Here is a 19128-nt window from a genome sequence, read left to right on the forward strand (position 1 = left end):
TTCGGGACCCTGTTGTGACTGTTCAGCATAAATATGTCATCTGTTCAGCCTTTTCAATTTGAACCCGAGCGAAACATACAGGAGGAGGACAGCACTGACAATGTTTCACAAAACGAGCATCAACATGAAGCGCAAGAAAGACGGGATGCGGCGAGAGTGGGACAAAACCTGTGGTGTACTGTATATCCATATATGGAGACGCAGTTGCCGCACGTACACCACAGGTTTTGTCCCACTCTCGCCTCATCCCGTCTTTCTTGCGCTTCATTTTGATGCTCGTTTTGTGAAACATTGTCAGTGCTGTCCTCCTCCTGTATGTTTCGCTCGGGTTCAAATTGAAATGGCTGAACAGATGACATGTTTATGCTGAACAGTCACAACAGGGTCCCGAAGCCCCCAGTACAACCTTTATACGTCACTACCCAGAGTGCATTGCGACGTAAACAACAATGGCGACCTACGAGTTAAACTATTTTTACAATTTTTATAAAAACGAAGACATCAAGAAGGTTTTTTTATATCAATTTATTATAACTGATACTAACATTTATCTTTTAAGAACTACAAGTCTTATAGCCGGGGTTCCTTTTAAAGCAAAATAGCCACACAATCTGAAACATAAATAAACTCTGCCCTGTCATCATATCCACTGATTATCCACCATTATTATGCTTTTAAAATGCATTCTTTCCATCAACTTACCTTTGTAACTGTTGACAAGTATTGACATAAATACAGACTTGTCAGTGCAAGACAGAATATATGTTTTTGCATCATCTACAGGATTTATTCTTCTTCTCCTTTTGGACATAATGGCTCTGTGAAAATAATTTTAATCATTACTATCCATACAGTATAAGAACATTGTTCAGTGAGTCATGTTTATGTTGTCATGAGTTGCCTAGATTGCTAGCTGCTGATATGCTCTATGTGAATTATCTTGGTATCAAAATTAAGTTCACACTTGTCAGATTACAGCAGAGGTGTACGTTTCAATGTAGATACCACTGTGTCGGAGTATAAAGCATAAATGAAGGGTTGTTTCCATCGCCTAAAAAGTATTGCATTTTAGAGTAAATATCACCTTTAAAACATGCAATAGGAGCTTAAAAACTAATGGAGGTCATGTAACACGTGGACACGAGCTGTGCTCTTATTTCGCGGGTGGATCCGTAAATCAATATCAAATCAAAATCAATTATTTGTCATAATAATAATAATAATAATAATACATTAGATTTATAAAGCGCCTTTCATGCTGTTTGTGGCTGCGTGAGACGCTGCTTCCGGTACCGATGGATTCCGTGCTTAAATGGATGATGAATAATGATGTTATTGATCTAATTTAAGTGAATATTATCATTTTCTTCATCATCGCGCATCTACGCCGAACTGAAAAAAATCGCTAGCTGCTGATGTTAGCATGCCTATTACATCGCTACCGTTAGAAGCTAACCCCGTGTTGCTAACGGTAGCAGCTAACCGCAGGTAGCTAACGGTAGCAGCTAACAGGTATTTAAAGTTTGAAAAAACATCGCTAGCTGCTTATGTTAGCACGCCTATTATATCAATAACGTTGGCAGCTAACCACAAGTAACTAATAGTAGCAGCGTATCATGTACTACGCTGTGATAAATTGACGTCACTAAGTTATAAACGATATAAATTGAACAAACTCATGCCTACCTGTCGCATGCTGTTGATGTTCTCCTCGCATTCAGCCATCCATGCCATTTAACTCACTACCGGAAGTGATTGCCCGATGATGAACGATGATAAACGATGATGACAACCCCTGAACCTCGGCCTCTTAACCCCACCTGCATGGGGTGGATGTGGGTGGGGCATGCCCACCCACTTCCTGAAGTGTGTGCATATGCTTTCCGAGTGTGTGCCGGTGCTATACACCTCACGACCTCAGGGGGCGATAGTGAGCATAAATTTTACACACACTTTTCACACACATTTCCAGTTTTTGTCACCTTGTGGGCCAACTGCTAAAAAAGCAGGAGGAGCATCAGGGGAGGCTGCAGAGCCCATTTTGATGGAAATCGGTGTGGGGCCCACCATTTTGGGCCCCACATGGGTTCAGGGCCCCCCACGGTGGGTGTGCTCCCACCGATGGGACCCCATTAAGTGATAAATGTAAGTGCACGCGCACGCGCACGCACGCACGCACGCACGCACACACACACACACACACACACACACACACACACACACACACACACACACACAGAGGTTCCTCAGACCTATTTGTGGGTCAGCAGCTGCAGGAGCTACTTAACATGTGAGCGCAGCAGGAATCCTACAGTAAGAGAAATGTGCTGGAGTTTAATTTCCTCTGACATCATTAATCCTTTCTCCTCACATTTCTTTTCTTTATCCCGTATACTTTTATTTGCCTGCTCCGATCTACAGGCTACACTTTTTACTTACATCTGCTTTTTTTTTACACTTGTTTTTAGATTGACTTGTTTTTTTTTACGTTTATAGATTGTAATCCTTTAAAGAGCAGTGATACTAATGCCAAAAGGAAAATGGCTCAACATTATGCAGCAATTCTGCTTAATGCTTGAGCAATAAAACTAATTATTTAAATGTTTTATTTTGTCCATTCAAATGGGAAAACAGCAATATTAGAAACCACCCACCCGTACAAATGGACTGGAAACTAAAGTTTGTAAACAGCTCACTCTCCCACACCAAAGTGCATGGAGAAAGTTTTATCTCACGGACACAGGAGCTGCTGCTTTATACTGCTGCCCTGTTTGGTAAGATTAGGTCACTTGGGTAAAAAGAAAGGGTTTCAAACGTCAGTGACACATTTGATCTTAACAGGGCAACAGGTGCAACAGGGCATCAATAATTTAACACAGTAAATAACAAGTTGTGTGCCATGATGTAAAACCCATGATTTTCACTATGGACTTTGGTATAAGGAGTAAGTCGTCTATACAAAATGACACAAACTAAATAAGGGATAAAAGAGCAAACATACTGTATTATGAAGATATCCTATACTAATGTGGGTAGATTTTGTTTGGTGACTCTTTTACAAAATATCAAAAAAATTATATACAAACATGTATATAACATTTATGCTAATAAACACTGGTAAATTTTACACACTGTACCATTAAGTGGCTATAATCTTTTGCTACTGCTATTCCTGATACAGGGTGGATCAAGCATAGTGCAAAGAAACCCTGAACTATCCCTTTAAAGACAGTCATTTTACATTCCAGCACTACTGAGGACATACAAACCAAGACTAAGCCTGCTCTATACAATTATAGGCATGAATCTTGTCTCTAAATATTAAAATGCAATGATTTTGTCCCTGAATAAGGCACTGTGACATCATTAGAGAATATTTTAATCATTTTTTTCCCCCCTGAGGACAAAGCATGATTATAAGATGCAATTTGTCTAATCTCCTCTGGGGATTTAATAAGACTGATATAGCCACTAAGAGATTATGAGTTAATTTTTCCTTCCACCATGCAGCCTAGACTGAAAACCCCACTTCTTGGAGAACTTCCCCTAAAGGTGGGCTTAACATAATCTGGCAGAGCCACGGCTTCTCGGTTCTGACTATAAGTCCAACACAAGCTGGTTGTCTGCAAAGGGCCCTAGGGTCCCCTGCATGTGTTCTGATTATATACAGTTGGATTTAACCAGGTTCCATGAATGTGGCAAACATCCCAGGCGCTGTGTATACTGTAGTCTCCTGCAAATCCTCCATCCACATGAGCCAGTTGTCAGTGATTAGACTCCAGCAAATGAAGTAGGGGGGATTACTGTCACATGTAACATTCAGTGACAAATTTAGCTGCACGAATCTGTAAAAGGAAAGTTAATTATCGAGGTGTGTGTGTGTGTGTGTGTGTGTGTGTGTGTGTGTGTGTGTGTGTGTGTGTGTGTGTGTGTGTGTGTGTGTGTGTGTGTGTGTGTGTGTGTGTGTGTGTGTGTGTGTGTGTGTGTGTGTGTGTGCGTACGTGCGTGCGTGCGTGCGTGTGTGTGTGTGGTACTGTAGGTCAGTTGTTTCCATTTTGCATACTAAATGAGTGCCGCTTGAATGAATGCATTTTGTCACACAGGCTTTGATATGAGGATAAAATGTCTTTCAGAATTAACAACAATCTCTGCCCTGCTTTTAATTTAAAGCAGGAAAAAGCCTATTTTCTGTGAGTTCTGGCTTTTCATACACACAGGCTGGGGGTTAGGTCTCTGAAAACTGGAAAACTGCTCACTGCTAACTGGAATTTTTATGGTAACATTTTATTTTGATAGTCCACTGCTGACTCTCACTACAGTCATATCAACAGTCATTATCTGTTGATATGACGCTGAATACACCTGTTGATTAAGAGTATAAATTCAACAGACTATTAAAATAAAGTGAAAAAATACTCTTTAAACATGCATTCACACTCATAGACAGAGGAGGAACACCCCCCAATGCAGTATAGTCCAATGCAGTATAGTATCGTTTTTAATGTTTTAGTATGGCCATACCTCCTTAAAGTCCAAGTTTCCTCCTTAACGACAACTGACCAGAGGTTAAGTAGCTGGCAGTTGCAAGAAATTATCTGTGCATACATTCAATGTTTTTGGACTTTGGAAGGAAGCCAGAGAACCCAGAGAAAACGCGCACACACGCACACACACACACACACACACACACACACACACACACACACACACACACACACACAGTCCCACATCATCAAGCATCAAGCATTCAGCTGTGCCCAATCAAGGCTAAAGCACATGCATCTTAGCAGCCAGTATCTGTTTGTCATCATGTCCAGTGCTCAACTCACTCACAGTGTTTTTGCACCTTTGGGCTCTTTTGAAAATGAAATGATCAAAATGATCTTCAGTGTGCACTCAGCTTTTTGGAAGCTTGCGAGTAAAAGTAAGATTTGTCTTCTTTTTTTTGATAGTCCCTGCACCACTACCCATTCAGCTCCCTGTGTCTAACTGATTCTCAGATGCTCATCAAAACACATTTAAGGACAGGATTTTATCTAGTGTACCATGAAGAGACCATTAAATATCAATTACTCTGCTCTGAATTATTCTCCAGGCACTGAGCTACAAATTTAGCCATGGAATGGAATGAAAGCGCAATTTCACGAGTAGAATTTAGAAAAATGCTTGGCATAGTCTAAAGGAATGGATATGTTTGACTTGTTTAACTGTTAACTCTTTTGCTGCTGCAGTCAAAGTGCAGAAGAGCAACCATTATCACTGGGACCAAAGCAGCGGCAGCAACAGCAACTACTGTCACCCCCCACATGCCAGCCACAGCAAGACATGGAGCAGCCCGAGCCACCCACACAACCAGCAAGACCACTGCAAATGTAAGTTATCACATTTGACAGCACTGCTGCTGGCAAGACACCAGAGCAGGGATCTCTTTTTTCTGCACGTTTGTCAAATCTGTTTTTCCAGGAGGTTTACTCCTAACACCGTTTCCACATTCCCTTCTTTTGCTGCACGTTGCCATGTGTGTGTGCTGATTTTTATGCGTTGTTTATTTATGCACATACAAAGAACAGTCGTGAACAAATTAGAAATATGAAAAAAAGATAAGAATTGAAGGGATGCTATTAGTACACAGCTAGTTCACATTATTCATGTTGCTCTTGATGAATTTCAGAGATGAAAAGCTGATTAAAGCTGTAGTACGTAATTTCTAAAGATAGTAGTCGAGCGTTGTTATTGACTGGTATTGCTAACAATGACTAGCCTGAGATACGATTATGTTCTCAACTGGAACACGATGAACTCGGGGGGGGGGGGTAACAGCACTGCTAGTTCCAAGTTACGATGCATATAGAAAGCAGTATATCAAACCTGACTGAGGGAGCATTTGTATGTGTACACCAGCAGCACAGGGGCAGGAGGGAACAAGAAGTATTTCCTGTCAAACTGCTATAACTATTTTTTTTTAGTAGAAAAATTCACTTTTTTTTGGGAGAAATGCATTGTGTTTTTTCAGTCACACCACAACCGGTTCCCAGCTGTTTAGCACAGTGTTGCAATTACCTCTGTCTTTTTAATTTAACATAAAACAAATCACTTCCTCAGCATGAAGTGTAGCACTTCACCACATGCATTTACATGGGGTATTCGCATGCGTCTCCGATGTCCACGTCAAAATCTGACATCCTGAGGGCTGCCATATCAACGTTAGTCACACGCTATTGTATGGACTCCTCTGCTTTTTGATGCAGTGGGAAGAAGTTGTCTTTGATGAGCAGAAAAGAAACCAATGCTTTCACATGAGTGCTCAAGAGCCACAAACGTATTTCCACTCACACAGTTGTTGTGTGTGCATGGAGCAAAGACTCATTGCATTTATTCTTCTGTTCCATCTGTTCCCTACAATGCATCTCCGACCACCTCCAGAAGTGGTTTGGCAGATTGGATGACAGTACGTCCTCGATTGTATTTACACCTGTACTTCCAAGTGGTCAGGTGCTGATTGCAATCAGATTACATTTTAATGTCCAGTGTAAAAGTGGCCACAGAGTCATGAGGAACGGATAGGCTTAATCAGCGTTGTGTGAACATATTTGACAGGAATTATACACTACAGGTTTTTTTGTTTTTTTTTAAGTTTTCTCCACTATTATCCCACAAAAACAATTCAGAGCAGATTTCTATCCATGTATTCCTATCTGCCACATACTGGCAATTCTACAATGATCATCTAAGATTTATTTTTTTATTTTTTTACATTAGAATTATATCCTCGGAGGATTTGACTTGGGATTTGAAACCATAAGCTGTTCTAATTTTTCCAGTTTATTTTTAATGGTTGAACTGCTGCTGTTAAACCAGAAATGCAGATGTGGATGTAAGGGAAACTTGAATTGTATCCACGTATTTGTTTGTATTTTTAATTATACATTTAATGGAATATATTTCCTCAAATTGAAATCACTTGAACTACACGTCATCTTTTTTCCAATGATCATGCGTGAGTCACCTATTCCATGGCATCCTACATCCAGTATGTTATTTCCTGAAGAGCCTTGTGAGGCTCCACAAATGACAATTATTCCCTCTAAGTCCGTTTCTGGGCCATGTACCCAGGGGTTATACAGTTGGATCTTGTTCTGCATGTCTCCTCACAGCAGTGGTGAGTGGCGGCTTCTCTCCTTCCTCCACAGCCACCTCAGGCTTCAGCAGCCAAGGCAGCAACACGCTGCCCTGCCCCGTCCTTGCCCCCACCAGCCCCCGCAGCTCCACGGGCAAGAGGAGGAACAGGAGGAAGGACCACAAGAGCTCATGTAAGATGAACCTCTTTTATATTTTATACATTTAAGGGTTATTCCAAGCAAATTGCACAGAAACACAGAAACGTGTTTCCTCATTAGTATCTTGTAGTAAGTAGGATTTAATGGTTCAAAGTTGTTGTCATCCATCCATCAATTATCTACCGCTTTATCCTCCACCGGAAGGTCGTGGGGGGTGCTGTGCCTATCTAAGCTGACATAGGGCGATAAGCGGGGTTCACCCTCGACAGAGAGTTGTTGTCATGTGCAATAATAATTGTCTCTGCAATGAAGTCTTCTTCCTCTGTGCCTCTACCTGATCACTTACAGTCTCCAAGTGTTACACAAAGGAAAAAGAAAGAATGAGGAAAAACCCAATTCACAAACAATAGTTTTTGATAGATAGATTTGTTTTTCCACTGGGAACTTCATGCATCAGTGTGTGTCATATGTCACATGATCATGCTCCATATCATCACCCAGACCCAGTCTTTGGGATTGGTTGTGGTTGTCTCCTCAATCAGGTGTTGCATATTTACAGTTACCAGTTTATCAAATACACCAAACTATGGTTAAGTTAATATTTAGATATATGCTTTATCATCTACCTGCTCAATAGTGTATATTAGCACTCTAACATACAACCTGATAAAAAACTGATCTTTCTATGAGCACTTCAATGCAATTTTAAGTGCTTTTAGCATCACATATTATTATTGTATTCCCTCTTTGTCCCTCAGGAAGCAGAAGAAATCTTAACTACAAACCACCAGATATTAAGTGTGAAGATGTGTTTTGTTTGTTGTAAAAGAAGCAGTGAAAACACTTTTCCCTCTCGTATTCTCCACCTCTCTCTGTCTGTGTGAGAGCACATGACACTGATCTCTGACATGACTGATGGAAACTCTGATCAGTGACTCATCCTCTTTTCTGTCCCCGTGTTGTCTTCTCTGCGGGTGCATGTCTCATCGTTTTACCATGCTGGAGTATTCTTTTCCTCCAACATACATCTCTTGCTCCATTTATCTGCCACTTCGGCACTAATATCTCTCTCTGAGGTGACCTCCCTCCTCTCTCTCAGTGTCTCTGGCGTCCAGTTCTGTCGGGCCAGGGGGGCAGATTTTTCACGTGGAAACGAGCGAGGTCTTCCTGAGGGGGGATCCACTCACAGGTTTTGGGATCCAGCTGCAGGGTGGTGTCTTCGCCACAGAAACCCTGTCTGCTCCTCCAGTCATCCGCTTCATTGAGCCTGACAGCCCAGCTGAGAGGTAAAAAATACACCTAATGAATAATCATCAAAATGTCATTTACAGGGTCACCTTGAACTAAAAAAAAAACCCTCAGTGCTAATAATCAGTCACATGTACACAAATATGTGTATGCTTCTTTTATCTGACGTGGCTTTGATTCCTGACACGATTGCAAATCACATTTGAGGAGTAATGCTATCTAGAGCTGAAACAATTACTTGTTTTAGCTTCTTAAATGTGAACATTATCTTCATTTCTTTGCTCCATATAACAACGAAATCATTAAAACTGAATAATTTTGGTTGCAAAACAAGATATTAGAGAACATCGTTATTTCCAGGTTTGACAAATACTGATCAACATTTTTTAACTTTTATGGACCAAATGATTACTCGATTAATCGTGAAAATAATCAAGAAATTAATCGATTATGAAAATAGTTCTTAGTTGCAGCTCTAATGCTTTCTATTAAAAAATATGTATTCTGTATGTATCTTATTTTCCTGTTTGTTGGCTCTGGGAGGGGGTGACACTATGGTTCAGTGGTTTACACTGGTATCTCACAGCAAGAGAGTTCTCAGTTCAAGGTCAGCCGTTTGCATGTAAGTTGAGTTTTCTCTGGATACTGTGGCTCCTCCCACAGGTCAATTACATTTATTTGTCCAATTTATCAGTGTTTTATCTGGAAATTTCCCCACTGCGGGACGAATAAAGGATCTTATCTTATCCACACAGAACCAGTGTTTATGGTCAAATCTCCACCATTTGCACTTATGTGTAGATGAAGACATAATCTTGAAATTACAAAGGAAAAGATTGCATAGGGAAATCAAATTGGCGTTCAGTTATAAATGTGAATATTAGCATGTTTTTCCTCTTTATACAAACTAGTCTTCTGGTTTAAACAAGGAAGACTAGGAAGAAGGGTAGAAGTAGCAGTTAGCCACCACGGAGTGAATTTGGAAATGGAGTATCAACTTCTTACTTCATTTATAATGTAAGTAACTTGATCTGTTTAAGATCTTATTCAATAGAACAGGATGTCAAAATGAGAGTTTGTTTTTGAATGGATGGATGATTGATTGGTAAACTACCTTGGTCTCGACACAGTAATTGTCATCAGAGAATAAAGGCTCTAATGCACTGACTATTTTCACTGTAACACATCTATCATCATGGCTGGATATAACATCCTAATGGATACTTAGCTTTGGGTCCCTTTTGAACATGATTGATAAATCAAATAAATATATTTTTGGCAAAAAAAAAACAACAGCTGAAAATTAGAAGTGACAGAAGTCTGGTCACATTAAACAGAATTGCTCACTATTTTTTAAGGGTTTGCACAACAAAATATAAATTTTAAACAGATAGATGGGAACATGATAGTGATCTCGGACACAACTTGGTTAATGCAATGCTGTACATTTCTGATGCATTAACGCTATAGAGGGTCTGAGAGCAGTTGCAGCATTTGGTCTGTAGCAATTCTGTCAAACCTGATATTAGCAATGGGTCATTTGCATGGCAGCCATTTTGACGAGACCGAATAGTAAAAATCCCAGTTGTAAATAATCAAACGAATGTGATCAGTAACACCCGTGCTTTCCTGCTGAAAACCTTTTTTTTTTTTTTTTTTTTTTTTTTTTTTAAATGACTGCTGTGCAAAGGGCTCATTCATGCAAATAGATGCTTTGTTCGTCATTAAAAGGTCATGAGTCAACAAATATGAGCAATACCTACAGTCGTATGAACTGATCTTAGTAATTATTGTTCCCGGGAAACTATTGTGATTACTTTAGTCCCCAACCTCAACCCTTCTGACAAATTAAAAGGAGCTAAAGTCTAAAGACACATTATCCATGCTCTATTGATGCAGCTATACTCTTTGTTTTATAATGAAACCCCTGCCACTTTTTAATATTGGTATGTATTGATCAACAATATGTTTCAGACCAATTAACACACACACACACACTGATCAGGTCAATGCATATTGTATCTGTCCTTGTCTCACAAGATTAATGATAGTGTCAGTGCTGGCAGCTCAGTCTCCCCTGGGTTTTCTAACATGATTAGTTCAACAGCAGCAGCAGCAGTTGGACAGTGAGTCAAGTCCAGCATCAGACTGTGTTGCTTTTGTTTCAGTCTCCACACAAGGTTAATGAGCAGCAGTCGATAGTGAATTAATATCAGTTGACAGGGCCTCTGTGTTTACCCTCACTATTAGGAGTCTGTGATGAGTGATGACGTCACACACACACACACACACACACACACACACACACACACACACACACACACACACACACACACACACACACACACACTCGCTCTCTCTAGCTGAGGTCCATTAAAATAATTGTCTCTAAACGGACTCTGCGCAAGGACAGGAGTCCTCAATTTGTTACTGTATGCAGTCTCATCATTACATGTCACTTATTCTTAAGCTGTGTTTACACCAAATGCACATTTTTGGTATAAATACAATGTAATAAAGCCATATTATTGTATGATTGGTGTGTGTGTTTCTGTGTGCAGGTGTGGACTACTGCAGGTTGGAGACAGACTGTTGTCCATTAACGGGATCCCAACTGAAGATGGCACATTGGAGGAAGCTCATCAGCTGCTCAGAGACTCTGCTCTGGCCAATAAGGTCACTGTAGAAATTGAGTTTGATGTTGCAGGTATAGGCACATGTATTCCACTTTAAAATCTCTTTTTTAAGTGGAATACACACACTTAAATCTTAACATTTCATCTCACATAGAGTCAGTGGTTCCGAGCAGTGGCACCTTCCATGTTAAACTGCCCAAAAGAAGAGGAGTGGAGCTGGGCATCACCATCAGTGGTCAGTATGTTGGCAACAAGAGCATACAGCAGGGGGCAGTGTTGCTCAATGTGACCAAACAGAACTTCCCCCTTTGAATCAATGTTCCCTGATCCATAAAACTCAGAGTTGCACCAAGATACACACCTCATTACCTCAGAATAATGACGGCCTCTAACGGCGACCAGAGTGAACATAGCAACGAAGAGAAAAACAGTTATGGTGGTTTTATCTTTGTATGCAACACTTGTTTATTTTCTCCCTCTGTTTTATTTTTTTTCCAGCAAGTAAGAAACCAGACAAACCTCTGATCATCTCTGACATCACTACAGGAAGTATAGCACACAGGTATGTCCTGATGTGTATCATTTAAATGCAAATGTCTATTCAATTCAAACCATAGTTAAAATATAGAGCTGATTAAGTCTGTCAGCTTCACATGACTCTCTTTGTTTCTCAGTATAGTGGTTCATTTAAATTTTGTGTGACATGCTGACATCCCTGCACTGCACACAGGAAGTGATTTGTTTTATGTCAAGACAGACGGGGCAACATTGCACTACTAAGAGATGCTGCAAGAGGCGCCCATGAAAAGTTTTCTAAGCAGTTTTTTGGCAGTTTGATGGCAAAAATGTTTGTCCCCACCCACCCCTGCTCTGCTGCTGTATACACACTAACACTCCCTCAGTCAGGACTCATACGTCTCTGTTCACAAAGACCAAATAGACATTGGGAAGGTTATGGGTTCAATCCCAGCTTATAGTCTACATGCTGATGTTTCCTTGGACAAGACACTTAACCCCCAAGAAAACTGAAGTGTAAAAGCCTATTTGACTTATCATTAATTCTAGAGAAAACAAAAGCATTTATATTCTGTAATTGTAATTTCTTTGGACTGCTGCATTATTAATAAAGTACATTTGCATTAAGTGGGGACATTATGTTCAATCCTATAGTGATAAGTTTTAAAAACTTGATAAGAAGTTTTTAAAGAGATAAGAAACATAAGTTCATCACAATCACATGATTGATCACAATTAAATATTTAATAAATGATTAGCTGTGATTTATTCATCTCAGCTAATCATTAAACTTTGTTAAACTAACTTTAAGATGAAAAACAAAAATGTAAGTTTTTTAAGAAGACAGTATATCGCCAATGCAGTATATCGCCAATGCAATTTTGTTTTATGTCACATTTACACATGTCATAGATTGAAAACAAGATCAAGTCTTACCATATGGCATACAATCAAACAATGCAAGAATTTAAAGATTTTTGAAGTTATTTGCCAATTGAAGTGTTTCCTCCTCACCACTAGTTGTCAGTGCTGCACACATTTACGCGTCAATACAAAAACTGTGGGCCATAACAGTGAAGTGTTATTGCTCAACATGTAACAGCTCAGGGACGGACCACGTTTTCCAGACTTAATCACAAACAAAATAAAACTTGAGAATCCACTGTGTAATACTGACCTAATTGGATTGAGCCATCACAAGTGGATCAGTAGGACAGAGCAGAGAGTTTCAGCAGGGCTCAGTGTTTAAGTTGAAGGTCAGGTTACTGTCAAACCCATGCTCTAATAGGATTGTGATGGTGACTCAGGGGGAGCTGCGGTTCTCAGGTCACAGTTTAACAGTTGTCATCCTCGTCAGAACGGGCACTCTGGAACCTGGTGACCGACTGCTGGCCATCGACAACATGCGTCTGGAGAACTGCACCATGGAGGACGCCATGCACATCCTGCAGCAGGCCGAGGACATGGTCAAACTGAGAATCCAGAAGGACGAGGACAACATTGGTACATCAATCACTCGCATCTAAAATGGACCAGTATTGGTGTATAAATAATTAGTGACCTCTAATGGCTATAGAGTGCAACAAACAAGTGTTCTCCTCTCACCTGTCCATTTTCGGCCTTTTTAAAACAAGGCCCTTTACCTCAAGTACATCAAAAAATCACTTATACAAACATAATTTTGGATAATATATTATACTTCTGCCAATACATTGTCCTTATTGTTGCACTATAAACATTTAAGTACAAGTTAATGGTGCATTTTATATTAATTATGTTTTCTACTTGTCTACATTTTAGGTTGATTTTCTTTTGAAATAATCAAATTAATCATATGTTAATATCAGAAAGTGATGATATTAAAGTTCCTGCAGCCAAAGTCCAGTATCATAATAGTATATCAATATCAGGTTAGTCTGTTTATCCCTTGATGGCAGGAAAGGGCAGGATGTTAAAGTTAAGTATATTTTGTGGCTCTTATATCAATAAAGCATGGATATTACTTGTATTTTTCATTTTCTTTTAATATAAATATGTGTACTTTCAATTGTTTCACTGCTGTATATGAAACAAAATATTGTTTTTGCTCAATTTGCTCTTATGTCAGTCTACATATGTGGAAAGACCACTTCTACCACTCTATATATAAGTTATTAAAACATTTAAATGCAGTTTAGTGAAAATAAAACAACATGCAATAGTGAATCTTGTCAATTGTGTCTGTTTCTTCATATGCTACAGATGAGTTGGAGATGTCCGGCTCTATTATCTACACAGTTGAACTGAAGAGATACAACGGACCACTGGGCATCACCATTTCCGGCACAGAGGAGCCCTTTGACCCCATCGTCATCTCTGGTCTCACTAAGAAGGGCCTGGCAGAGAGGTGAGATGATGGAGGGACGGTGATGGGTGGTTGTAATAAGATGTTGATACTGTACATTAGACTGAGGCTGTAGTTAAGTCTGTGGTTGTCCACTGTGGAAACTCTGGGATAAATGAGACCACAATGTCTCGTCTTTTTCTATAACAAGAAGCCTCTTTGTTTGCGTCTCAGTCCGCACACACTGGCATTCTGACAGATTTTGTGTCCCCGCCTCTTGGTACTGTCTGGTATACTCTGGTGTCTCTGTCTACTGCTCTCTGAACCCTGCAGGACCGGGGCCATCCACATCGGAGACCGGGTCCTGGCCATCAATGGGGTCAGTTTAAAGGGAAAACCACTGAGCGAGGCCATCCATCTACTGCAAATGGCCGGGGAGTCTGTGACACTTAAGATCAAGAAACAGGCAGACAGTATGTGTCTTATTTTGTTGTTTTAAATAACAATTTGCAAAAGCAGCTGCAAAAATTAGGGGAAATTAAACAAATAAAGGAGGATGCAAAACAAGTAGTAATTTTGAAACCGAAGCATAAATGTGAATCGATAAATCTATTGTCAAAAACAGAAAACTCCTGCTCACTGGATATTTTCTCTTTTTCAGGGCATTCTCTGTAAAATTGAGATATTTTTGTGTGTGGAAATCCCATTAGATCAGCAGTTTCTGAAATATTCAGACCAACAGCAATGTTCAAAGTCACTTAAATCAGTTTTTCTTCCTTCTGATGCTCAATTTTAGTTTCAGATTGTCGTCCATGTTCACAATAGACCTTTGTGTTAACAAGCTGTTGAGCTTGAGGTGGTGTTTTGAAAATGTGACATCACGCTGACTGACTGTTTGTCCTCAGAGTCTGATGGCCGACAGCCGGCGGAAAGAGAAGCTGGGTTTCTAAGTGACACAGAGGATGAACTGACGGACTCTCACAAGACCAGTAAACACTCAGAGGTTTATTCTGCCACTGTTCCCAGTATTGACTCTGCCCTGAGCTCGTGGGACAGCTCAGGCTTTGACGCAGGCTTCAGCAGCCAAGGTGAGGTCACCTCACAAACCCGAAAATGACACTTTCACACATCCACATGATGTGATCAACAGCTTCTCTCGTTTCCCAGGGACCTATCTTCACAAAGTATCCGACATGTTGCTCAATTCAAATGACTGGAGGCGCCCGAAGCACAGGAATCAAACCAGTGCCAGCTCTGCAGGTTTAGTCCACCACACAGCACTATATGATGGGAGGTTCACTGAGGATGAGTGGGACAAGATACCTGGGTAAGCGTATAGTTCCCTTCCTCCCAATCAGCTTGTTTTATGTCAGTGCAGCTTTAGATGTTTTTTATTATTATTATTTTGATTTCACAGCTAATAACATCTGATTTCATTTAAATCATTATGTGTATTAACAGTGGTGGAAAAATGTACTTCTCTCTCTATTTATCTGACACATTCTCTCTTTAGTCTTTTTTAACTCATGTCCGAGTTTTAGCCCCAAAGAGGGAAAAATAATTCAATATATCGCCCCAAAAAAATCAGAGATGGAAAATGGTTCTTCTGGAAAAGTCATCACAGTTATAATGTATATATATTTGTCCATAAATATGAACAGATATTTGTGTGTTACAACTACCACCAACCAACAGCTCTCTCTATATATTTAATCAGACATTCATAGGTTGGACCATTCTTGACTGAAGTTTAAACTGGAAAAAGTTTAAATCCTTTATTATCAAAGAGGTTCGACATTTGTCAGTCCACAGAAATCATGGTAGATACATGAATAACCAAATTGACTATTGGTTTGACATGATTGAGCGTCCATCCCTGTGTGATGCATCTTTGCATCGACTTCATTGAATAGTGTTTGGTGTGAACATATACAGAATATACTACAAAGGTCTCTTGTTGTTGGCAGACAACCTTATCAGCAACATATATTAGCAGCCAGGAAGTGAAGAGGATTTCAACATACAACAAGAAAGGTGACTCAAACAAATTACCAACCCTTGCTTTAAAGGTGTAGTGTGTAACAGCTTTAAAATAAGATTTCATTTTCATATCCTTAGAATAAGACTTTAATATGCACTTTAGGCAAGGGCCTCACTTTATGGGAGCTGCCATTTGTTTCTACATAGGTTTACTCTGCAAATGATATCCCACTACATATTTGTTTGGCATGCAAAGGCAACTGTAGTTCCTTATTAACAATTAGATGTCCCAAATTCTCACATAAAAGGGATATGTCCTCGTTTACAATTTTAGCTCAGTGCTAGAGCGAGTTGTCAACTGGAAGGTTGTGTGTTTGATTCCCAGCTCTGGGTCCTTGAAAAGACGCATAACGTGCATGTTGCTCCTCCTCTTGTGAAAGGGTAATAAAGATGTGTGACCGTGAGAGTGAATGGGTGAATGGCTTGTAATGTAATGTAAAGCAGCTTTGAGTGGTCATCAAGACTAGAAGAAGATCTATATAAATACAGACCAACTCTTCTTCTGAGAACAAAGACAGTGAGAGGAAATGGAGCAGAGTAAAAGTAAAGTATATATTTCACCATTGCAAATTCAAAGGCCAGCTTCACACCAGCTGTGTGTGCAGTGTGATCTGTAATGATCTGCTGCGTTTCACACAGGAAGCGTGTCCACTGTGTTTCTGATATGTTATTATAATTATAATGCATACATTAAAATCCTCCTAAAGTTCCCTCTGTACTTAATACCAGGACTTGTCAGCGTAAAGTACTGCACGTGTTTCACAATAAAATTGCAGAATGTGTTGTTAGGTTTGTGAGAAATGCTGAAACTGTAAGGAATTATCATCTTCATTACTTTGATGTGAGATGAAGAAGTGTGAAAAATAGGGGAAGTCTATTTCCAAAAAGAGCTGCGCGGTTACTGTTCATAAACAACAAAACGAGAAAGTAATACTCAAATTGTGTTGTTTAAAAGCACTACTGAGTACTTTTTCCACCACTGTGTACAAGTAAGTTTCTTTCATTTGTCCGACTTAAAAATATATTTTCTTATTGTCTCTTCATTGTTGTACTGTACGTTTTCACATTGTGTGCTTTCCCAAACTGTCCTTTTTTTTCTTTTTTTTCTCAGGTATTCTCTCTCTCATCTACTTTACTAACTGTGCTCACAAGCTCTTTGGTGTTTCACATAGATCCATCTTTTTCTGTCACCCCCTGTCCACAACAACAACAGCAACAACAAGAACAAAAAAATCCTCAGAAAACACCAAAAGCATCCAAGGATACACCAGGCTTATGTTTTTCGACACATTTGACGACTTTTTTTTGCCCTGAACGTTTACGTTTGTTGTCACATGCGCTCAATGTACTGTGTTTTTGTAAAAGATCTTTTTTTCCCTTGGAGGTACTTTTATAAACAGGAACTCTTAAAAAAACTGAATATAATCTAGTGGTCGCCTCAAAGTCAAGTGAGGAGATTTATAATAAACCCCTGCTGTGGCCCAGAGGGATTATCAAAATGGGAACTGTCCAACGCTTGGCCCAAAAACAGCATTTTCCACACTGCCTTTGTACGCAGTACCGGCCTCCAGACTGCAGGGCTGCTCTCATGTTCTGGTTCCTGCATTGTCATATAGATTCATCAGCCCCCCACGTTGCCATGGCACTCTGAACCAGGAGGACAGCCTCTGGTCCCAGGCTCTGCAGGACCTCGAGACCTGCGGTCAGTCAGAGATTCTCAGGGAGCTGGAGGTAGGCCTGCCCCTCCTCCTTCTCCTCCACCACCTGTTTCATCTTCTTTGTCCTCATGTATTCATAGATTGGTGTCGACCTAAATGACCACGTCAGATGAAGCATTATAATAATCACCACAGTGTATAATCGGTTATTAGATCTGACAAGAAAGGCCAGGCCCTCACTGCCACACTGACCGCAATGCCATCTACCCTCTAATCACTCAGTATGTACACATACGTAAGGTTATATAATTCATATGAGGGTGTGTTGTGTTTACTTAGTAGTCCAAATATGTGTTCAGAACCTCTGTTATTTTCCTTTCAGGCATCAATGACAGGCAGTGCCCTGAGTCTATACCTGGAGGAAACTAAGACCAGTGAAGACTTGATGTTTCAGACTGAAATTAGTCCCATTAAGACGGAGGAAATCACCACCGACTCTAAGAACAAAAGCAACCTGAACATGTCGACTGGAGCCAGGGGGAAAAGGGAGGCCTGCGATAGTTTGTCCACTTCAGCCCTGGCACTGCACAAGGTAGCTTGGTTGGTTGGTGATGTATGTAATGAGTGAAAATATTATTGCATCACTGTTTTATCCACACAGAAATGGTATATTGTGAGCCCTCAAACACTAACTTTAGAAAATGAGCCCCCAGCCTGAGAAAATCTGAAAATGCCACCCTTGCATTTGCATGCTACAAGTCAAGTAATAACCAACACAACAACAATGGCAGATTGCAGGGTTATATTTGTGCTGCAGACGCTAGTATAGCTGTGTTTCCATCTGGGAGTGTTTCCGTTTTGGTACAATATGGTTTGGTTTAGAAAGTTAGGCTTTACCAACACAAAAGACAACAAAGGAGGACATCCAGTAGCTCTTTTTTCCTTGCTTAGTTTGTGGGTGTTTGTCTCAACATGACTTCAAGCTTTGTATGAGAATAGAATGTTGTCAAGTCAATTTTATTTATATCGTCCAAATTCACAAATAATTTGACTTGAAGGGCTTTACAGTCTGTACAGCAAGTGACACCCTCTGTCCTTTGACCCTCGCATAAAGGGAGGAAAAACTCAACAGACACAGTGTACAGGGAACAAAAATGGTCACAGATGAGAGATCCCTCAAACATGCAGTAGGTGTCACAAAGGAGAGGAAAGATAATGAGCTACCTCCACCCTAACCTTACTGTACCATTTTACTCTGGTATCCCAAGGGAAGGTTGCCAGAAATGGAACAATATAAGGCTGGAATGCAAAAATATACATACCGTAACATACGGTAACTCCTACAGCAAAATCCTATACTCCACTACTACTACTTCAGAGTCTGTTCACACCAACAAATGCACTTGTGTGTTCACTGACATTATCTTGTT

General features: G+C 40.1%; 1 protein-coding gene across 1 annotated transcript in view; it reads left to right on the forward strand.

The window, feature by feature from the left end:
* Positions 1 to 19128, forward strand: part of LOC310931360 (glutamate receptor-interacting protein 2-like) — a gene marked incomplete at its 5' end in the record, with an annotated part of 64572 nt that overhangs the window by 41653 nt on the left and 3791 nt on the right. Inside the window, 13 exons of the mRNA XM_083894489.1 lie at positions 5232 to 5372; positions 7155 to 7310; positions 8377 to 8563; positions 11087 to 11232; positions 11316 to 11396; positions 11660 to 11723; positions 13035 to 13180; positions 13919 to 14063; positions 14334 to 14473; positions 14906 to 15088; positions 15168 to 15327; positions 17657 to 17771; positions 18081 to 18290. Coding sequence (XP_083750615.1) covers positions 5232 to 5372; positions 7155 to 7310; positions 8377 to 8563; positions 11087 to 11232; positions 11316 to 11396; positions 11660 to 11723; positions 13035 to 13180; positions 13919 to 14063; positions 14334 to 14473; positions 14906 to 15088; positions 15168 to 15327; positions 17657 to 17771; positions 18081 to 18290 — 1874 coding nt within the window. The remainder of the gene's footprint in view (positions 1 to 5231; positions 5373 to 7154; positions 7311 to 8376; positions 8564 to 11086; positions 11233 to 11315; positions 11397 to 11659; positions 11724 to 13034; positions 13181 to 13918; positions 14064 to 14333; positions 14474 to 14905; positions 15089 to 15167; positions 15328 to 17656; positions 17772 to 18080; positions 18291 to 19128) is intronic.

The sequence above is a fragment of the Microchirus variegatus genome (assembly GCF_963457635.1).
Source record: "Microchirus variegatus genome assembly, chromosome: 9".
Taxonomy (NCBI): Eukaryota; Metazoa; Chordata; class Actinopteri; order Pleuronectiformes; family Soleidae; genus Microchirus; species Microchirus variegatus.